At 51.5% G+C, this 22,431-nt stretch overlaps 1 protein-coding gene and 1 long non-coding RNA gene across 3 annotated transcripts in view; one reads left to right on the plus strand and one right to left on the minus strand.

Moving 5' to 3' along the window:
- Window positions 1-82: 82 nt before the first annotated feature.
- The window catches only part of PLB1 (phospholipase B1), a 119,616-nt gene continuing 97,267 nt past the window's right edge, over window positions 83-22,431 (minus strand). Inside the window, exons 45-58 of one of the 2 annotated variants that reach the window (XM_059660227.1) lie at window positions 21,654-21,714; window positions 21,041-21,099; window positions 19,441-19,508; window positions 19,134-19,177; window positions 18,820-18,919; window positions 15,947-15,998; window positions 14,708-14,788; window positions 13,185-13,247; window positions 12,221-12,315; window positions 10,814-10,895; window positions 9,771-9,875; window positions 8,983-9,078; window positions 2,803-2,877; window positions 83-1,340 (exon numbers count right to left, since the gene is read on the minus strand). In XM_059660227.1, the coding sequence (XP_059516210.1) occupies window positions 1,140-1,340; window positions 2,803-2,877; window positions 8,983-9,078; window positions 9,771-9,875; window positions 10,814-10,895; window positions 12,221-12,315; window positions 13,185-13,247; window positions 14,708-14,788; window positions 15,947-15,998; window positions 18,820-18,919; window positions 19,134-19,177; window positions 19,441-19,508; window positions 21,041-21,099; window positions 21,654-21,714 (1,182 nt within the window). In that variant the 3' untranslated portion in view covers window positions 83-1,139. Of the gene's footprint in view, window positions 1,341-2,802; window positions 2,878-8,982; window positions 9,079-9,770; window positions 9,876-10,813; window positions 10,896-12,220; window positions 12,316-13,184; window positions 13,248-14,707; window positions 14,789-15,946; window positions 15,999-18,012; window positions 18,284-18,819; window positions 18,920-19,133; window positions 19,178-19,440; window positions 19,509-21,040; window positions 21,100-21,653; window positions 21,715-22,431 lie in introns of those variants that run through there. The other variant, XM_059660228.1, reaches the window with a different exon arrangement.
- Window positions 2,175-12,348, plus strand: LOC132213517 (uncharacterized). Its single transcript, XR_009448018.1, has 4 exons — window positions 2,175-2,191; window positions 3,398-3,674; window positions 8,710-8,761; window positions 10,660-12,348. It is a non-coding gene; the product is annotated as an uncharacterized LOC132213517 (long non-coding RNA).

Raw genomic sequence — 22,431 nt, forward strand, 5'->3', positions numbered from 1 at the left:
AACTGAGGTTCTAACTCACATTCTCTGTCATCCCATGCTATGTGATCGGAGATATATGGAGATATACTTAGAATGCAGATGATAACGGATTCATTTTGTTTGCTTTTTATTGAGGTGAAATTCACAGGACTTACAATTAACCATTTTAAAGGGAAGAAGTCAGCAGCATTCAGTGCATTCACCATGCTGTGCAACTACCACTCCTAGAGTCAAAACTTTACATCATCCCCTCCTTGGGTTTTTGTGCAAAATCAAAGGAGTAATCTTGGAAGACATCCAGCTCAGGGCTTGCCCTGGTAGGGGCCTGTGTTGTCAGACTCTCCAGCTCTCTCTCAGCAACCTGGTAATGTAGAAAGAGGACATCATTCTGAAATTTAGAACCTTGAGTAAACCAGGTTGAGGATATGTAAGGTATTCATGTCCCAATCCTTTAATTTTTTTAAATGGCATTTTCAAAATTGCCCTTTTTCAGGAAACTTTTCCCAAGGAACTCTTCCTAGTCTTGAGAGCAATCGGATGCGTTTACCCATCAACGCTGCAGCACTGAGTTGCACTGTCTCAGAGCTTCTTGTCTCTTGAAGGAGTTTGTCTCCTTGGCCAGGAACCTCACAGCCTTGGAGGTACCACAGTGCTCTATGTTGTTCTGGGTACAAAACTGGTGCTCAGCAGGTATGTGTTGGACTGTAATGGATGGTGGCCAGGCAGCTCCCAAATTCTAGCCAGCACCTGGTGACCAACGTCCTCCCCACATTCTAAGTAGTGGGTTTGGGGACTGAGGAGCTGCTCCTCCAGTGCTGGCTGGAGCCTGATAGGGGTCGGTCTGGTTGGGGTTGGCCATCACTTGGGCAGCTCTGGCTGAGATGACAGGAAAGGCTCTAGCTCCCACACCTGCATCACATGACAGATGGAAGGCAAGAGCTTCAAGCAGGTTAACCCAAGAACAGAATGGCTTTGGCCTTCATTTAAATTTGCCAATTCCAGGAGCATTGGCCTCAGGGCTCAGTAAGTCAGGAAGGTCCTTTTGGCTTCCTACGTCACCAGGTGTGGAAGCAAGTGCGCTCTGTGGTGGCTGAGGTAGAGGGCTGGGGAAGAGTGTGTGGCTGGGGCTTCTAGGATGAGCATCCATGCGGCTGGTGGGTCTACAATCTCACAGTGTCCAGGCTTATTGGAGGATTTTCCTTCTGGCGGCTTCTCATGGCTCTCCAAGCCATCACCACGCCGACGCCAACTGCAAGGCCACCTCCTGCCGCCACTGGCATGGCCCAGGGGAGCACGTTGGGGCCTTCAGCCTGGTTTTGGAGTAGCTGACTATTCCTCAGGGTGTGGAGGTAAGGGCTCTCCTGCGGAGGAGGAGAGGGTCAGGGGTTGGGGCCTCTGAAAACCATCCGCTGCCCACCTTGGGCTCTTTGGGTCCCGTGCTGTAGAGGCTACCACAGCCTTGCACATGTTCCCAGCTCATGGTCTGCAAAGCTCCTCCATCTCACTGTGCCCAGGTCTCCTGGAGGAGGGTGTCCAAAGTGGGCAACACCCAGCTACAACCTCCTGTGTGTCTCACCAGCATCTCCTTTCCTGTCCACCCGATTGTGAAAGATTGGGAACCGACAGGTGACCAATGAATGTCTTGGGGGAGACCCCAACTCTTTCTTTTAAGCCACTACTGGACCACTATTCCCATCCTCCCCTCCAGGGGTGCTGGGGGAGCAGAGAAGGTCAGTGTGGAAGGACAGCTGGTTCTGCAGTCGATTGGAGAACCAGAATGAGAAGGGACGGGAGAGGAGGTGCTTGGGCCTGCCTCCCTGGGTCCCTCCTCCCTTTCAGCAAACATGAACTGAGTGCCTGTTGCGGGAGCCATGTGCTAGGGGAGCTGTGAGAGTGCCCGAGGGCTAAGATGTGACTTCTCTCATTGCCCAGGTAGGAGACAAGACATGTTGAGAAGCGATCACATCACGAAGGAGCCTTTCAGTGTCTTAGGAGCAGTGTAAACAGAAGAGAGGCCAAGGCAGGTGCAGGGACAGTAGCCCAGACAGGGCCTGAAGGATGTGGAGATTTTCCACAGGCTGAGATGGCGGATGCGCCTCCAGAGGAGCAGGTGGCAGGAGTGAAAGCACAGACAGGGCAATCGTGGGGCTCGTCTGGGAACTGCTCCACTTTCAGGAGCAGAGAGTGTCTAAGGCGACGGAACAGACAATGTGTAAGGTGCCTTTCTTTCATGGACGGTTTCATGGAGGGAAGGGTTTCAAGTAGCCTTGACAATACTGGCAGGCTGGTGTCTGGCAGTGATTATGGGATGGATGGAGAGGGGAGAGAGGAGAGCTGGGGAGCAAGTTCGGGACTTTGCCAGTGGTCCAGGTAAAGGCAGTAAGGGCCTGGAAAAGGCCGTGGTGGAAAGGGAGGAGGTGGATTGCAGGCTCCCAGAACAGACACGGTGTCTTATTCCTCTTTGCCGCCCAACCCCCCAGCCCTAGTGGCATGCCTGGCTTGGGAGAGCTCCTCCACCTGGTTTAAGACAGAGCATGACTCAGACCCCTCAGGGTGGAGGGTGACTCAAGCTTCTGCCAGTCCTGCCTGCCTCCCCTGAGTGCCTCTTGCTTTCTCTGCCCCTCACCCATGGCTGCCCGCACTCTGAGGAGCTGCAAGGTGTCTGGGACAATGCGGAGAGGCGAGATGTGAGAATGGTGGCAGTGAATGAAGTGCACGATGCCAAAGCCTCCCAGGGGATTTGTGTGTCTCCCGGTGGCTATATCGCCCCCACCCCCACCCCAGACACCTGTCCCACGCTGGGAAGGTGGGACCTTTACTCACAGGAGAGGGACACTTGAGTTTGGTTCGGCTGTAGGTGAAGTTGTTGGAAGTCGTCTTACGGCCCACTGGTTCCAGCTGATGAGAGAAAGGAAATTCTGATTCCTCCGAAGCTGGGATACCACTCTGTCGGGAGGGGTCTCTCACACCAGACTCCTTCTCTTTGCAAAACTGAAACCAGCTAGGAAGCAAGACCCACAGCAGATACCAGCAGCCCCGGGGCCAGAGCTGGACCTGACTCTCCCTCACAGAGTGACAGGCCCACCAGAGCAGGGTGGGCCCCCGAGTCTGTGTCCTGGATTTACTGAGGCCCAAGAGAGACTGACCGGTCCAGAGGCCACATTGAGTGGAAGTCAGGGCCCAGCACCTCCATTTCCTGCTTCCCTTGTGGGTGGCTGTGATCGCAGACATTCTGCATTTTCAGTTTATAAAATGGTGATCATCGTATTTACCAACTTCTTTAAGTGTGTGAGGCTAGTCAACTTCAGGAAAACTTGGAAAACACATTGGTTACCATGACACCATTACTATACTCGGCTTGTCAACCTTAAGAAATTGGGTTTTCTCACTTGAGCATCTTTGTATGTTTTCTTCATAGATAAAAAGGTTTACTCACAACATTTCTGGGAGCAACTGTGGTTCAGAGAGGTTCTCCTGAATACTTTTGACCCTGGGACCCTCTGAGGATGAGCTGCGAGCTGCTGGACCTCTTCCTCCCAGCACCTTCAGCCAGTGGCCTGCCCCCTGACATGTAGCCAGTCCCAAGGATGAACACCTATTCGAACTGTCCTGAACTTCTGGCCTCCACGATCTGATCATCTGCCCCTGCCTGTTCCTGACCTCCGCAGCTCCTGACTCCAGGTATTGCCTATGAGGTAAGTGGAAGTACTCTGTGCCAGCTAATGACCACATCTGGCTCATGGTCTTGATTTTTGTTGTTGACTTAAAGCCTTTATACCTGTTCCTTAGCAACACAGTTAGAGGAGGAAGGGCTGCCCTGGCGCCCGCATGGTGACTGGACAGAGCGCAGCAGGGTTATCCGCTGGGGTCCTGGCTCTGCTGATAACGGCCTGTAGGAGGCTAGGCTGGCTCCTGAACTGTCCCAAGGTTAGGGGCAGGTCATTAAACCCTGTCCTGACAAATCCACATTGGGTTGTTGTGAGCATCAGATGAGAAGATGAAATGAAAGCACGTGTGAGCAGAAGGCAACTTACATATACAGTATAAGAGAGTGTTATTTCTACTTAGCGCTATTGTAACGGAACCACCTGGTGAGAGACGAATGCTGAAGGCCAGGTTGGGTGATTCCCAGTGATGTCCCAGGGACCCAGGAACTAAGTGGTGCAGAGGAAGGTAGTGATGATTTGGGTTTGGTGATTGAGTTTCTCCCTTTTTACTGGTTCCCTGCTATCAGAGCACAAACTATTCTGTCTCCCATCATTTAACTGCCCTCCCCTCAACCCCATATCCCCTCCAGCGACCTCTGCCATTACTTCTCATAACTCTAGGGAGAGTTGTTTGTAATCACTGGCTGTACTTCCTGGTCTCCCCTTTTCTCTGACACCCATTCCAATGGGTCTCCAGTCTCCTCATCGGCTGAAGCTCTGTCAGAGTCACCAATGGCCCCTGCATTGCCAGGTCCAATGGTCACCTTTTTGTGTGTGTCCTTGTCTTGTTTGACTTTTCAGCAGCATTTGTCAAAGTTGATGCCTCCCTTTCAAGCCACTCACTTATCTGGCTCCCTGGAGATCATGCTCTACTTGTTTCCTTCCCCCTCCCCCTCCTCATCTTCCTCTATTGCTGGTATCAAAGGTTGGAATGAATGTCCTAGGGCTTAACAGTTGGTCCTATACTCTTTCCCACCTATTATTTCTCTAGGGCTCTCAGTTAAACCTGTGGTTTTGAATACCACCTCTATGCTAATGACACCCACATTTTCCCCCCTAAATCTCCATCCCTGACCGACTCTCTGAGCATCAGACTCAGATATTTAATAGCTTACTTGATAACACCAGGTGAGTATCTGGAAGGCATCACTAGCTTACCACGTCCAACAAAGAACTTGGAGTTTTCCCCGCCAATCCTTCTTCCTGCTACCACCTCAACCATCCACTCAATTTCCTTAACCTCAAACTAAGGAGTCATCCTTTATTCTTCTTTTTCCTCATCCATCTAAAACACTCTCTCCTCCTCCATGCTACCACCCTGATTCCAGCCAGCTTCATCTCCCACCTGGACTCCAGCAGCCCCTTAATGGTCTTTCCAATTCCACGCTTGCTTCCTGCTAGTCCATCGCTACTCAACAGCCAGAGGGTAAATGGGTTCATACGGCTGGAGAGCCATCCAAGGACCAGGCCCTGCTCACCTCTCTGACCCTGCTCCCTCCCTCCAGTTACACTAGCCTTTATGTTCTCAGAAGCTTCAAGCTCATCCCTGACTCCAGGCCCGCACAGGTCCTACCCCCTCTGCCTGGAGCAGTTTGGCCCAGCCCTCTGCATGCCTGGCAGCCTCTCTCAGTTCACAGGCCACTTCTACAGTGAGGCCTGCTTCTCACCCACCATTACTCTCTCTCATAGTTCCCTGCTTTATTTTTTTTTAAGCCCTGAATGTGGTCAGAAATTACCTTGTTCGTTCGTTTGTTTGTTATTTGTCTGTTCCCAGCTAGACTGTAGGCTCCATGAGAACAGGGCCATTCTTTCTTTTTGATTGCTGCGTCCCCAGCGCGTGGAGCAGTGCCCACCACATATGGTGCCCAATAACTGGTGGTTGAGTGAGTGGGTGGGTGGAGCAGAGATTGGAGTGGAGAAGTGCAGGGGCAGGAGGCCTGGGGCTGGCCACACAAACGGGGCTGTTTTTCCTAGAACCCATCTTTCTGAAGCCATATGCACCGATGAAGAGCCAAATGACAGGTCGGGGCCAGGGTACAGTGGGGTCGGGTGGGCCTCTAGACTGCTCTGGGGACTCAGAGAGGCTTCCTGTGGGAGCTGGCACTGGAGTTGAGTGGTGAGGTGGGTAAGAAGCAGGTTGGAAGGGCAGTCCGGGGTAAGGGGTGAGTGACAGCACACACTCGGAGGCAGAGACAGCACAGGCGGCGCAGGAAACTTCACTCCCTATTAGAGTGCCAAGTGCAAATCTGAGGGTGGAGCAGCTGCCAGATAGGTTGACTGGGGTCAGGTCTCAGAAGGCCTGGTGGCTGGTGCTAGGGGGCCTGGCCTCTCCTTTGGGGAGGGTGGGCCTTGGGAATTTGAAAGCAGGGTGTGTGGCTTGATCAGAATTTCATTTCTGCAGACTTCTGTGGTGAATACATCTCAGGCAGTGGTTTGCAAACCCTGTATAATAATGCCACCTGGGGAGCTTTTAAAATATACTAAACCCAGGTGCCATCCAAGACTAAGTCAAAATTTCTGGGGATGAGGCCCAGAAACTTTTGTTTTATTTTAAGCAAATTTTTCAATGAGGCTAACACACATATAGAAACAAGTACAAACCATAAGCGAGCAGCTGATAAATTGTGATGAAGTGAACATACCCACGTAAACAGCATCCAGCTTAAGGAACAGAATTATCACCAGAACCCTGGGCCCCTCTGCCACCCTCTTCCGGTATAATTCACCCCCAATAAGACCATATATTGATTTGCTTGTTGAGGTTTGACTAGCGCTGCTGGGAAAAGTCTGTGTGCATCTGCGGTGGACCACGCGTTCCTTTCTGATGGGCATACACCCAGGGGTGGAACTGTTGGGTCACAGGGAATCCATATGTGCAAAGTGGTTGCAGGCAAACATTGTGTTTAAAGTCTCCAGATGATTCTACTCTGCAGCCAGCGCTGAGAATTGCTGTTTTAAGGGCTGTAAGCCTGGAGACAGGGCTGCCATCATGAGACTAGGCTGTCCCCCAGCGCCTGGGGAGATGCACACAGTAGCTGGTGCAGGGGTGGGGGTGGGGGGAGGTGGGGAGGGGGGATTTCAACATTGCTGGCTAGGAATCAGAAAAAAATAAGGAGAAACTTTATAAGAAGACAAAAGAATAAAAAGGAGGAGAAAAACACTTCCTGCTATTGCTAATATTTTTGCAAACGTCTCTGGAAGCAGCCTAACTGTTAAGTGAGGAGGGGCAGGAGATGAAGAGTCTAAAGTGTTTTTGCTGCACAGTAGGGTACCCTGGAATCACCGGCCAAAGCCTGCAGACACTATGTCATAGGACTCTAATTATGAGACATGAATTCACCGGGTACATATGAGCTTATCTGGGCTGGGAGTGGGAAGGCCAAGTGGTGCTGTGTCCAGAACACTAGGCAACTAGACCTGGGTTTCAACCCCTGCTCTGCCACTAACTGGCTGTGTGATCCTGGGCAAATTGCTTCACGTCTCTGTGTTTTAGTGATAGAGCATTCTGGCCAGATGACCTCTACGAGCCTGTTATTTATTTTATGTCACTCTAGGGGTGAAATTCCAGTAAGAAAATACTCTGAAAAGTTGGTGTGATGCAATAGCTTTATATCTGAGATGGCTTTGGATGAAAACACTGGACTATATAATTATTTCCCAAAATTATATAGCAAAGGGTAAGATATTCTTAGATGATTTTAGTCCAGCTTTACTTTGTTGTTTTTTAAATTCAAAGTGTGGCTGGGACAATGATGGGAGGGGAGCCAAGGGCAGTCTTGTATTGTTACCTATATGGCTCCATGGCAGTGCGTACCTTTTGTTTTCAGATCTAAACCCCTCCCAGTTGCCTTTATGTATAAAAACCTCTCACCTGGGTGAATGGGGAGAACTGCTTTGGGAGAGGCCAGAACTACATCCTTAATTCATGCAGAGAGACCAATGGGCCCTGTCATTTTTGAGTCATCAAGCCCCAGGAGACTCCTGGCATTAGGCAGGCTCAGAACGCCACCAGGAAATGCTGGGAAGGAAAGGCTAAGGGCTTAGCATTCTGTGCCCTTCTTAGAATCTCAGGGGGATAAATAGGATCCTGCATAGAAACCCATTCTTGGGGGCGGGGGGATGTTAAAAGGAATGAAGTCACATGACTCAGCCACTGAAGGACAACTGGACTTCGATTCATTTCTTTCATAGATTTTTGTTTTAGACTGCACACACTTGGATTAAAACAGTTACCGTGTGGAGGCTGAGTGGGAAGGAACCACAAGATGTTTTGGCTGAAATCCAGAGTCCTGGGCTGAGAGAATGATGAAAGATTTAGGAGTGGGCAGAATGTGATGTCAACAGATAGAAAACAAAAGTAGAGGAAGGCTGAGTCTGCAATGAAGTAGGCCAAGGATAAAACCGGCTTACGTGCTGTTCTGAGGAGAGGAGATGGTGTAGCTAAGGGAAAAGTCAATATTGTGAGTCAGCCAAGTGAGATACTGGACCTATTGGGTGAGTTGACAGGTGTGGGAATATTTGCACAGTGGTGGTTGGCAGGGACACAGCGGGCCTAAACGGCGGTAAAAGGAGCAGGAGTGCAGTCTGTTTAGTCACCATGGGAGAAATGAGGGAACATGCACGTGGGGGTGGAGATTGGGTTACCCACTGAGATTAGAGCAAGAGAAGCCAGAGGATTGGAAAGGCATTTCATTGCTCTATGCAAATGTAGCTGCTTGTCCAGTAGTGAGTAGCCAGCCATACAGGGCAGGGGCAAGGCCAGGGGTTCCTGTGGCCCCTGGGCTGGATGCTCATTGTATAAGGTCCCCTTCACCACCTTAAGAAAGGATGGGAATAGGTGGCAACCTGGGAAAACAGACTGGGTGGCTCTTTTCTCTTTGCTGTTTAAAGAAATAAGGGTTGGGAATGTGTTGAGACTGGAGTGATGGGGCTGACATTGGTTGAATGTTAATTATTGGGCTGAGTGCTGTTTTCACATCACCTCCAATTTCTGAGATCTGTGTCATTTACATTGTTTTTACAGGTGATGATACAGATGGCGAGAGAGAGAGAGATCATTTGCCCAAGGTCACACGGTAAGGGGTTGAAACCGTTGTTTTTATCTAGTCTACCTGATTACAAAGTTATCCCCGCAGAGTACTAGGGCATTACTGAAAGAATCAGATCTGTCAGGACAAATACGTGTGCTACCCTATGAGCTTCGGGGAGAAAGGTGCTATGGCAGCCAGTAGGCTTTTGTTGTCGACATCCTGGGGTGGCCCTCTTTGACGGAGCCCACCAGGCCCCAGGCACTCACCATGTTGTTCCAGAGCGCAATGGCCATCTCGGCATGCCCGCGTTCTGAGAAGTGGAAACAGTCTTCGGAGAAGAAGGTGAGGTCAGCTCCTCCTCTCTGTGACCAAAGGCAAGGGCGTTATCTTCCTGGGACAAGGGCACCGCTACCCGCCCCCACCCACCTCGCAGGCGGCTGGGGCATATCTCCTTTCATTCCTTCAACTCTGCTGAAAACTGGCTCAGATATTGATGAAGAAATTCCCCAATTTTTAAATTTTTATTTTTTTAAACAGACATGCATGATAGCCACCCACAGTCCATCCTTTCCCTTGAGCATCCCTGCCCTAACGGTTGACAAAGAATAATATCTTTAGGAAGATTTCCATTCTATCCCAATCCAGCAAATAGCAGGGCCAGGCCTCAGGAGCTTGGTCAATGTTGAGTTTCTCCTTTTCTTTCCAAATGAATCTAGGTTCTAATCATACTCAAAAAAAGGTGAAGGGGAAGCAGAAAAACCCACGTAGAGAAGAAAATACACCGTCTAAGGCAGCGGTTCTCAACCTTCTGGCCCTTTAAATACCGTTCCTCATGTGGTGACCCAGCCACAACATTGTTTTCGTTGCTGCTTCATCACTGTCATGTTGCTACTGTGATGAATCGTCATGGAAATGTCTGATATGCAGGATGGTCTTAGGCGACTCTTGTGAAAGGGCCGTTGGACCGCCAAAGGGGTCGCGACCCACAGGTTGAGAACCACTGGTCTAAGATCGGGCCCCACACATGTGCCTCCTAGAAATGCCTGCAGCTTACCTCGTTCAGGGGGACAAGGGTGTTTTGGAAGAAAGGCTGCACGACCACCGTGAAGTCCTCACGCTGCAGGTACTGGTGCCAGTAGGAGAACCTGGAGACACCACTCTGAGGACGAGAGAGGCTGCTCAACCCTCCTGACCTGGACAGACAGGGTCTAGCCTTGGGCTGGTCATGATGGAGACCAACCCACCTTAGGCAAAGGGGACTTAAAGGGGTTGCTCTAGGGTGCAGGCAGGAGTACCACCCAATTCAACCCTGAAGTGTCGGCAAGGCTGGGCAGACGGCTGGGCCAAAGGCCCCCCCTGCTCACACTGCATGAAGAGGTGAACTATAACATGGGCTCCAGTCCAATGCCTGCTCCAGCAAGTGCTTGTGAACTTAGGGGATGAGTGTCCATAGTTTTTGGATTTAAAAACTATGGACTCTAAAAGAGACTAGATATGCTCATTCTTAAGGAGCTTATAATCCAACTGGGAAAATGAGACAAGATGTAAAAAAACCATGAGCAGCAGGCAGGGTCAGTGAAGTGCAGGCTGCAGTTGATGAGGGGCGATAGCTGAGGGTGAAGTTGCTCATGGGAAGCAGCTTAGAAGAGGTAAGATGACATGCCCTGTGCATGAGATGGGTAAGTTGCAGAAAAGCTCGGAGTGGCTATGTCAGTGGAGGGGACAGTAAGTTGGGTGGGGCTAAGCCTTATGTTCTTAAGAAGGGAGAAAGACCAACAGGCAGTAAAAGCTCTCCTCCTCCTCAGGGTGGGGGATGGCAGCCACCACATGACGTCTACTCTGGGAGCCCAGTGCTGCTCCACCCTCAGGGCTGACCCAGGGCTGGGAGGTGGCAGTTCTCTCAGCTCCCCTTCTGAGATTTCTCACTCCCCCTCTCCCCCCAGCTTCTCCCCGCTGGGTAAATATTTCAGGGGCTGTGACCTGCCTGTAGGAGCACTTGCTTTCAGGAAAGCCCTGCTGAACACATGACTTTGGATCCTTGCTCTGGAGTGAAGGTGCCTCTCACCTGGGGCAGGAAGAGAAGGGGTGCAGATCTACCTGAAAGTTCCAGTTCACCTTCTTCAGTTCTTGCATCTCTGGGGAGTTCTCCTGGAAGCGTCTGAAGCAAGTGCAGTTGCTCCTATAAGGCAAGGAGTCCTATGGAGAAGCTCCCTGGGGGCAGCCTGGCTCGGGGCCCCTGGGAGGCTGACCCCCACCCAGAGGAAGCTGCTGCCCACAGGGGCCTGGACCCTGTGCTGCCTCACAGGAGAAGGTGATGACATACAGGTGCCTCCACAACACAGCCTTGCTGACTCATGGACCCAGGCCACAGAACGGAACCTCAAGGTCCAGCAGGTATTTGTTGAGAGAGAAGGTGGAAGAGTTGGCACCTGATGCCTGGGTCTCCGTGCGGACAGGCCGCCCATTCCCCATGGCTGCTCCTTCCCAAGCTGTGGCTTCTGTGGTTTGTCCAGAGAATGACCAGGTAGGGAGCGGGATGGAGTTGGGTGAAGACGGCCATGATGGCCCAGTCCCTCTCCTATATGTTCCTGAGGCCTCCCTTCTCTATCTCCAGCTGCTTGGGACTCTCCCTCAGAGCTCCAGAGTGGGGAGTCTCTTGAGAAGCTAGGGCGGGTCAAGGTGGAATGTAAGACCGCCTTGCTGGAGGAGCCCGCCATACCCCCAGCTATTGGCCACTCCACCCGAGGGGCTAGGTTCCTATCAATAATGGAACTAGTTTGTCATCTTCCCACCAAATCCATTTGACCCCAGATAGGACCCTTCAACCTCCTACAGAATCTCCTCCCCATAGCAAAACTCTGGGAAACCCTCTGGCCTCAGAAGATGCCAACTCCCTGCCAGGGTAACAGCTGAGCTGTAAATAAATTCTAGCCCCCAACAGAAGTTCTCATCTTGCAGTGGCCTCAAGGACAGTCATCTGAAGGACATTATAAAGCCTACTGTTTCCTGAGCGCCTGTTCCACTGGGGCAGTACTTGTCATGCACTGCCTCTAGACTTCCCATCTACTTTGGAAGGAAATTTTACAGGTGAGAAGTAGAAAGCACAGAGAGGCTGAGGTGGTTTGGGCAAGCTCCCACAGGTCCTAAATGGCAGAGCCAGGATCTGAGGCCAGGTATAGCTCATGGCCCTCTGCTGCCTCTCAAACACAGAGCAACTCGCTGGAGTTTTGGAGTTTGGAATTGTTGGCAATTCAGGAGGCTTTAAGGACCATTTGGTCTGTCTGTCTCACTTTACAGAAAAGCAAACTGAAGTCCTGAGAAAGGAAGTGACATGTATACAGTCGGCATTCAATAATGTAGAGGCCTTTCCAAGTGATTTTGCAAGTCCCTGGCTAGTTGCCCGCTAGACAGGACTGTCTTCTCTGTGCAATGGTCTCACTGTTGGCGTTTGTGAGCACTGCTCCCCAGGGTGCCCTCACCCTGGGACCGGGACTGTGTACTTACTGAGCTGCCAGTGGCATGTCACATTTCCCGCCTTGGCCCTGGTGTAGGCTGCTCAGCTCCATGACTTCCACCACGTTGACAAAAGCTCTTGGAAGCTGTGGGAGCAGAGGGGTGGGTTTCATTAGTCCCCAGGCAGTTGGTGGGGGGGAGTAGGGGGATGTGGGAGGGGCAGGGCACTGATGATTACTGGAATGAGCCTAAGGCAGTGGTTCTCAACCTTCCTAATGCTGCGACCCTTTAATACAGTTCCTCATGTTGTGGTGACCTCCAACCATAAAATTATTTTCGTTGCTACTTCATAACTGTAATTTTGCTACTGTTATGAATTGTAATGTAAAAACTGATATGCAGGATGTATTTTCATTGTTACAAATTGAACATAATTAAAGCATAGTGATTAATCACAAAAACAATATGTAATTATATATGTGTTTTCTGATGGTCTTAGGACCCCTGTGAAAGGGTTGTTCGACCCCCAAAGGGGTCGCAACCCACAGGTTGAGAACCGCTGGCCTAAGGGATCATCTATAAGCCAACTTCTCCCTCCTCACTTGTACCAATAAAGAAACAGCCTCAGAGGGGAAATATGACTCGTATTAATCTCAGTGAACCTCCTCTATCGGCCCCACTTTCTACATTGAGAAACTGAGATCCAGAGAAGTCACGTTGCTGGTAAGCCACACCCCCTGGCTGCAACAAGGCCAACGGGCTTCAGAGGCAAGCTCTTTGCCACCAGCAACGCAGTCTGATCCGGTCAGAATGTCCCCGCAGAGGAGCCGGCGGCTGCCTCTCCCATGCCACCCAGCATCCCGGTGCCTGCTCGCAGTGGGGCTCTGCTCAGCATGCATCTCCCCGAACAGAACAAACTTGCCTACATGCACCCTGGGAGCGGCCTCAGGGAGCGAGCAGGCAGGAGGTTACCAGCAGGAAAGGGGACCCAGGATGTGCTGCTGCTCTGTCCTACCTCATAGAGGATGTCCAGGGCCTGTTGGATGTGCCGAACATATTCCCTGGCTGAGTGGGCCTCCTGTAAAGAAAGAAGGGCTCTCCTCAGCCCTGGGCGCTCCTCAGAGGAGGAGAGTGGTCTGTTCCCAGCCGAGAGGGCCCTGGGCGCCCGGGATGGTGGCAGAGTGGATTTGCACAGGGGCTTGGATGGCACCGGACCGGCTAGAAGCCCAGCTCTCATTGTTGGTGGACAGGGTCTCCATTAGACACCATGAATCATCCCCACTGCACCCCACTCCGTGGCTTCTCAAACCCACAGGCAGCCCCTGGCAGTGCTGGGCCTGCCACTCCTCCAGACCTTTCCGTCACTGGCCTCATTCTTCTCCAACCATATGGCCATGCTGGCCCCATGGGCTCCCCCTAACTCCTACAGACCTTTGCGGGCTCCTCTGACCCATCTTCCGACTGAAGCTGGTTAAGCCCCTTCCTAGTTAGTCCTGTGGGCTGGCAGTCAGGTCCTTTTCACAAAAATACTCTCAGTATAAACCTGCTTACACAAGGGACAGGCATTCTGGGGCTAGTGGAGGCATTTTCCTGTCCCAAGTCCCCACAGGTGGCTCTGAGGTCACTTCTGGCTTTCTGGACCCTGTTGAGTCCAAGATGCAGTGACATTTCAATCCCCCCGGGGCGGTGTCACTGCCTCCAGGGTCTGCGCAGTCAGGCCGAGAACAGGGTGGGGAGGGGGGCGGGCGGGAGTAGGGAGGGCTTGGAAGAGGGGGGCCCCTGTGCGGGGAGGAATTCTCATGCAGCCTCCGGTGGTGTCTCTGAGCCACAAGGAATGATGAATGCCTTCTCCCCCCGCCTGTGCCTGTCAAACATTCTACCAGGACCTCTGAGTAATGGCAGCTGTCTTTTTCTGGCCAAATAAAATACAGGATGTCCTCAACTTAGAACAAGATGTATTCCAAAAGTTACAACTTCCCAAGGTTTGTAAGTCTGGACCCGTTTCCGCACAGAAACAACGTTAGGCACAGGGGTGGTTCCCAGGCCGGCAGGCGGAGGTTGGTTAACTCATGATGTCCCTGAAGTGCAGCAAGCCTTCCTATCGGGACAGGTTCAGTTTCAGCCAGCCCAGGTATGACATGGTTTCAGCTCCCCTGCACCCCCTCCACCCCCACGAAAAACACCAACAAACAGGGCAGAGACTGCAAGCAGGTGGGGGGTGGGTCTCACAAGTTGCCCACTGGCTACCAGAAATCAGTGTTTGTGCATTACAGAGGCCACCCCATCAGCAGTGCCCAGCATGGGTGCTTCTAGACTCTTCTGGAATCAGACCAATGAAGCTGGTCTCCGAGGGGCCTCCCGCAGTGGGAAATGCCAGGCCTTATGGGGCAGGTATGAGCCAGAGCTGCCTGGGCGGACTCAGGTGCCTGGAGAGCAGGCAAGGTGACTCCCATGAGGGCGCTCAGGGCCCTGGGCACAATAACGCCACTGGTCAGCATCTCCCTCCCCTGGTCCCTGAGGGGCGGGTCAGGGGCCTACCGGATTCTCGCAGTAATGACACAAGTCGTTGCTCCCAATGAAGAGAGTGATCAGCTTCCAGTCTTTCTCCAGATTGATTTCCTGAGGGGACAGAGTTCCTAGGTTTAGGGCTTTGTGGGGGGCACATTCAGGAGGTGCTTCCCTGGCCAGACTGCCCCCAAGTGTCCCTCACTCTCTCTGTCTCACAGTGGAGAGACGATGCCTCACCCTCACCGTGATGCTGGAGCAGGGAGCTCCTGAGAGAGAGGGAGGGAGGGAGGGAGAGAGATAGAGATAGAGATAGAGAGAGAGAAAGAGAGAGAGAGAGAGAGAGAACATACAGGTGTACACATGTATCTTCTGCTCACACACTGCACGAGACTATGTCCCTTTGAAATCCTCCTTAGAAAGCTGCAGTCCCTTGTGAAGTGGAGTGCATTAAGGCCTTCTGAGGAGCCAGGGCAAAAGATGTAGCTGGAAGCAAAAACCCAGAACTGCCTCTTGGGAGGGCTCTTCAGGTGTGGGAGCAGGGGGTAGACCAGGTGTGGGAGCAGGTGGTAGACCAGGTATGGGAGTAGGGAGTAGACCAGGTATGGGAGTAGGGAGTAGACCAGGTGTGGGAGCAGGGGGTAGACTAGGTGTGGGAGCAGGGGGTAGACCAGGTGTGGGAGTAGGGAGTAAGTAGACCAGGTATGGGAGTAGGGAGTAGACCAGGTGTGGGAGCAGGGGGTAGACCAAGGTGGGGCCTGGAGAGGAGGCCATGTGAGGACTCAGAGGTAGGGTGGGGGCTGAGAGGCCCTCCAAGGAGCCGCTCTCCACTCAGCCACCATAATAGGAGTCCCGCCAGGAGCTGGATTCCAAGGCATAAACACAGAGCATTAAAAAAGAAATTACTAGTGAGAAGGTTGCGAGGGGCTGGGATTGGGAACGAGGAAGGACTGGAATGAGAAGCCTATTTTTAGAACCAGCATTTACATAATAGGGCTCTGCAGAGCCAGCTCCCTAAAGGGGGGAGCTGCTGGAGGCCAATGCCACGGATCTCCAACTCTCTGCTCCATCTCTCCCTTCTGCTGCACACCCTAGGGGTAGGGGGCAGGGCCAGGGGGACAGCCAAGAGGGTGCCTTTGTGGCAAGGCCTGCTTCTTGTGGCTCCTTTGGCCCCTCATACGGACATGCCCAGAGCAGAAGCTGCAGTGGGACGTAGGGGGTCTGTTAGAGCCACTGACCCACCCCAGCTAGAGACCCGGGTCCTGTACTCACAGGGCTGTTTTTCATTCGAGCCACCAGGTCCCGGGCCTGGGCTGGCATATCCCTAGGCAGGAGAAGAGAGGGATGGTTAGAGTGGGCCCAGGAGCAAAGGCTCAAGCTGCAGGAGTTTGGCCTGGCAAGGATGTGTTTCCAAAAGACTCGCATTATGTTAAGTTTATTCCTTCAGAATGTATTGAAAGGCTTGATTCTCAAGAAATCTCAGCCGAGTAATAATCAAAGATCTGCCATGACCTCAGAGCCACATGGACCCAGACCCTGCTGGAGGCTCGTCTGATCCCACCACCTCTTCCTGTCGGCCCGTCCTCCCGGCCACGTGAGGTGGCATCTGCTCAGCCTCCCAGCAGGGAAGCGCCCTTACAGTTCATCCAGTGCTTTCATTGCAAGCTGAGCCTGTTCACTTCTTAATCGGCTGTTTTAAAAATAACCTTTTGTGTATTTTTAAAAAAGTCACAGCCCTAAATTATCCCTCGGCTTTCCCCTTCCAGGCTTCCCGACTCCGTTAGCCTTCACTTCTAAGCCCCACTCTCTGCCCTTTAATCCTTTTGTTTTTCTTCTCTTTCCACACCATTCTCCATCTCCTCACGTTTCCCCTCCCAGCAAGACAGGCTGGGGAGACATAAACGGACAGGGTTTGTGCTCCCTTCACCTCCTGGATGTCTGCCACGAATAAGGTAATGAATACTCAGGATAAGAGACCTGTGTGTCAATGGAATGCTATTCAGCAATAAAGATGAATGGACTACCGATACAAACAACAACATGGATGCATCTCAAAATAATTTTGCTGGCTGAAAGGTTAGACAAGAAGGCATACATAGTCTATGATCTCATTTACATACAATTCTAGAAAAACTAAGACTCATCTATAGTGACAGAAAGCAGGTCAGTGGTTGCCTGGAGTGCGGTAGGGGACAGGAAGGGGCAAGAGGGAGAGATTACAAAGGGGCACAGGGAAACTTTTGGGGGTGATGGATGTGTTTATCATCTTGATTGCAGTGATGGTTTCACAGGCATATGCTTGTACAAAGCATTAAATTGCAGACTTTTAATGACAGTGTATTAATGACAGTGTATGTCAGTTAAACCTTTTTTTTTTTAAAGTATGTATATGAGAAATTATGTCAGCAAAGAGATACAGCCAAAAGAGGCCTCCTTGGAGGAAGTCCTAGAAACAGTTGCTGGTACAGGATGGCCATTTAAAATCTCTGCATGCCCACAATGAGCTGGGCACACGGCCAAGCAAACATGACACCTTCCCTGCCCTTGTGTCTCATTTATACACCCAGGGCCACACCCATACAGTCCTGCTATTGGTGGGCACATCAGAAAGCTATAAAGAAAGCCTGACCTGGTTAAAGGTGACCACAGAAATACTCATAACCTTTTAATAGGTTCAAGATGTGACGAGGGGAATTCATGGGCGATAAGCTCACATGAGCACTGGGGGAAGTCAGGAACGCCCACTTCCTCCTCTCTCCCCAGCCATGTTCTTCAGGCTCAGAGCAAGTTCCACCTTCCCTGTGAGCCTTCTCTCCGCTGAGCTCATTCATCCACACCTCCTCCATTTCTTTTTCCATCTCTTGGAGTTACGGGACCCAGGTTCTCCTTTTAGCTTTGCTACGAACTTATTGCGTGAGCTCACTCAAGCTACCAGGCCTGCCAGGGCTGTATTTTCCTCACCTTTTACACAAAGGGGTTGGATGCATGATTTCTGGGGTCCCTTCTGCATCTGTGTTGAGACTGCCTAGTCCTCACGCTACACTTTTCTATTCCCTTGGTTGTACGCCAAAGTACAAAATCATTTCAGTCTGCAATGTTGCCGTACGCAACATTTCCCCCCAAAAGTTACTTGTGTGTTTCACTGCACAGTAAGCCCTTCGTAGGGAGGGAGTTCACCTTTTGACTTTTCTGTATCTTTTGGTAACCGCCTTGGAGCAGCAGTGAAATAGAAAAGGCAGTGAGAGAAGTGAAGCGAGAAAGGGGCTAAAATGTCAACAGACTGAAGAATCACCTCCAGGGTAATGAAGCCTGGGCTGTAAATTATAATGAAACGACAATGATGATGAGGATGGTAATAATAATAATAGTTATAACAGCAGTTAGATGTTGACATCAGGACCCCACGAAGCCCAGTTTTGTTTTGTTGTTGTTTTTTTCCAGAAAAATTAGTTCCTCTTGCTTATGACGTTGAGGAACTGACATGGCTTCCTGTGTCTCAGGGCCGCACCGAGCGTGGGGCCCTCCTCACTAGACTGAAAGGAAGGCTCCTGTAAACACCGTGAGTCAGGGCAGCGTCGTTTCCTTGGTGATCTGAGCGCAGCAATCCTGCTAAAAGCAAACACCCAGCACGCTCGGTGCAGAAAATCAATGAACTCTGCCAGGCATTTCAGCTTTAATTATCTGAATTATTGTCAACAACAGAAACCTGAGTGAAAACAAACAACTACCATGCTGTTCCCGGCCGCACACCTCACTCCCTAATGTCAAAATAACAGCCCTTTCAGATTCCACACTGGAGGACCTGAGGTGAGGGGGAGGGAGGGAGGCGGGCTGTCCGTGGGGTCACACGCAGAGTCCCTGAGAAGTTTGCTGAACCTCTGCCCGGCAGGGAGCTAAAGGCCCCGAGCCAGCCTGGTCTGATCCTGGATCCTCTGATAACTTTCGCTGATAAGCTTGGACTATTTGGGAAACTTTCTAAGCCTCAGTGTCCTCATGTTAGTGCCTATCTTGAAGGGTGTGAGATCACAGGAGACCACCCACGTGAGGGCCAGCTCAGGGCCAGGCACACAGTGATTACTGCTCACCTGGGGCCAGGCTGCCAGGTCCCGGCCTCCTCTCTCCCTCCTGTACCCATGTCCACTCACCGAGCGCTGGCGCCTTCCACAGCCACATTCAGTCCTGCCGTCTCCTCCTGGGTGCCGGTGGAGAATCCGAGGATTTGAGGATTGAACTTCTTGAGAATGTCTTTTAAGAGGGAGAAAGCAGACAGCACAGGTGAGTGGGAGGTGGATGTGCAGCGTTGGGGCACAGGTGGGGGCAGGGCGGTTTGGGGTCTTTTCGGGGCTGGTGGACTTCCCTCCTTGCAGATGACTCCCCTGCTGCTGCTCAGGGGAGGCCCTGGCCCCAGCAAGGGGTTGTTGCGGCCACCGTGATGGTGCTTCTGCGTGTTGCTACTTACTGGGCAGCGTGGTGTGGGTCTCCAAGACCCCATCCCCTCCAGCGCTGGGGAGAGAAACACATCTGTTCAAACCGCCCGACCTGCTGCTCCACCTGTCATCATATTTCTGAGCCAGAACCAGAGAGTCTGCCCCCTATACGGGATTCCCGTCACCCTGAGGACCAACGTGAGCACCAGGGCCTTTGCATCTCGGCGCTGGGCCATGGAGCCTGGCCTCGTCTCCGTCTCCACAGGGCTGACAGGGAAACACCACTCATGGCCTCTGCGGGAGTGTCACCCAGAGAAATGAAGTGGAGAACATCCTCACCTCCAGGACAGTCCCCGCCAGGACATGAGCTGGTCACTGGAGTTGCCAGGGCGGGCTCCCACCGCGGTCTGCAAAAGGCAAAGAGAAAGCAGGCTGCAGCCCTGGGGGTGGGGGGTGGGAGTGGGGGTGGTGGTGGTGGTGGTGGTGGTGGTGGGGCTGTGTCCTCGTGTAGCAGCCGGGGCCTGGATTGACCTTTTCTGAAAATGTACCAGCTCCTCTCCAGGCCACTTAACCTCTGAGTTGTCCTGACTCCTCAATCCTCTACATACAACCAGCAACCAAGTCCTAGAAGAACCAAGATCCTTCCTTCCCACCTCTTTCTTGCTGTTCCCTTTGCCATATTCTGAGGTGAGACGGTCATCTTCTCGCTGTGGACAACACTCTAACCTCCGACCTGACCCCACGCTCTCCAGCGCCTGCTCCCTTCTCACCAGCTGTCCGGCTGCTCTTCTGAGCTCACCTTGTCTTCACACCTCCCCTTGACCCTGACCTTTCAGTGGGTCTCCCTTACCCACAGGGTCAGAGCCAAACCCCTTTACCAGCTTCCTGAGTTCACCATAACCTGGTTTCCACTTTCCTTCCTTCACTCACCTTCTCCTTTCCTGTCCACACAAATCTCCAGGCCTAAGCAAACTGATCTGAAACAGGGGGGCCTTGGACTGGTGTTGAATTCATTCTCTAAGACCTTTGCCAGTTTTTGTCTCCTTTATAAAACTTTCTCAAAATGCCCTATCTCAAAAAAGAGAGAGGAATTCCTCTTCAAAACTTATAAAAATAATGCATAGTCACCATAACTAGTGAAATGATGCAAAGGTTTTTAAAAATTAATAATCTACCCCACCTAGTAATCTTGCCCCATCCCCTCCTCACCCCTGGCCCACATACACACGCCATCAAAGCTAATCATACCAAAGTTAAAACACATTCACACACCTGGGGGGAAGTTGTTTGTTTTTATAGAAATAAATATCTGTTTTTTTTTAAAAAAGGCCTGTATGTCATCTATATGATTATGTAGCTTCTTCTGTGTACATTCCTTGCTTTCCCAGTTGAATAGATTTCATGAGGGCTACGACTATGTCTCATTCTTTCCTCTCAGAATTGCTAGCAGAGTGCACACAGCAGTAGCTAAATAGTTGGCTAATAGGATTCACTTAGTGAAACTGTGCTATGTGCAGGAATTGGGCTCCCTCTGCCCCAAAGAACACATCTTCAAACGGGGTGAGGGGGCGCTGGGAAGGGGTGGGTAAGACCACCACTCTGTGAGTCAGGTAGATGGAGGTGAGTTTCCTGATACAGGCAGGCAGGTTTGGCTGAGTACCTTAGCAGAGACAAAATGCTTGGGGACAATGGGGAAAGGGGTATGTGTAGGTATATGGCTTCTCCCTGGGGAGGCGGTGTTTGAGCGAGACTGCGGAAGGGCAGAGGGCAGAGCGTTACAGATTGCCTGGTGATGTCTCGTGGCTGCCTGGCTGTGTTTTGGTGCCTGACACAGGTAGGTTCTTACTAGTGCCAGCTAAACGCAGAGCCAGTGCGGAGGAAGAGTTGACTCCACACAGGGCTTGGCGGGTGCCCGTGCCTGGAACAGCTCAGTACTCACAGTTAGCGAGTCACCCAGGGCGGCCACCACTTTGATGTCTCCTGGTCGGAGCTCATGGACTAGGATAGACAGGCAAAAAGATGGATGGTCAGTGGGAGGTCCTTCTTTTAAAGCATAAACTTGACTAGAAGTCTGAGATTCCACTGTAGTCCCACAGCTCCCCACTACACTACTTCCAGCCTAGGGCCTTAGCAACTTTGCCTCTTACATCCGTTAGAGCAACCAAGGCACTGAAGGTAACGACCTTGATGGCCGTGTCCATCCTGAGAGAAGCCGGATTCCCAGTGGAGCGGTCCAGGGAAGTTCTAGCTGCGGGGGTCATGAGTGTAGGCAGAGGGGACCCCAATCCCTGAATGGCCCTACCTCACAGGGCAGGGAGGCCCAGGGCCTGCCACTGGGACTAAGTGGACCTGAGAAGTGTGATTTGTGGAGAGGCCTGGGAGCCCAGCAGGGGTTGCAGGCCAGCTATTCTCTGGTTACACCAGACCTAGGACCGCATTGCGTGGGAATCGGCGAGGCCTGCTCAAGGCTCCAGGATGTGCTTGCAGGGTCTCCCACCACCTGGACACTTAGCAAGGCCCTTGAGTGAAGTGGGAAATGACGTTTCACTCACCCGAGGTGGGAACACTGTTGGACGGAGTCCACTCCATACACAGGAAGTCACTACCCCAGTTCTAAATCAACAGGAGGAAAGACACAACGCCCAACACTCATTGTGCAGGGAAGTTAGCTTCAGCCGAGAACTAGCTAAGGAACGTTTGGTGGCGGCTAGAACTATGTCACTGTAGGGGGTCATGTGAGGGAAGGATCTGTTAGCTGTAAATGGTCTGCGACAGAAACGAGAGAGGAGAAAATGGGTGCCTGCCCATCCCTATGCACAAAACACATAATGGTGGGAACACACAACAGTCTTTCCCATCTCCTCTCTCTCCACTCTTAAGTGGAGCCAGCAGTCTTACCAAAGCAGGGGAGTAACAGTGCAGTCATTCACACTACATGGGGTTTCCCAGAGAACACATTTCTGGACGCCTAATAAGAGATTCCAGCTGGGTTTTGGTATTGTTACTTAACATTAAGCTAATGGACACTAATTAGGATGCCAGAGCCGAAACAATAATTAGAATATATTTAGAAAAAGAACATGACATTTTTACAATTGCAGAGTCCCTGGTTTCTGCATATATTTTTCTTGCACATGTGTATATGTTTTTGGATATTTAACTTAATAGCCAACCATTTCCTTGTATGTGTAAAAATTAATGCCTATAACCTGGGTACTTTTAGTCAAATTCCTTCTTTCTTCGTCTCTAAAATACAGAGCACCTTGCCTTGGCCGGGTGGCTCAGTTGTTAGAGTATTGTCCAGATATGCCAAAGTCATGGGTTCAATCT

This window comes from Myotis daubentonii, chromosome 12, assembly GCF_963259705.1.
Source record: "Myotis daubentonii chromosome 12, mMyoDau2.1, whole genome shotgun sequence".
NCBI lineage: Eukaryota > Metazoa > Chordata > Mammalia > Chiroptera > Vespertilionidae > Myotis > Myotis daubentonii.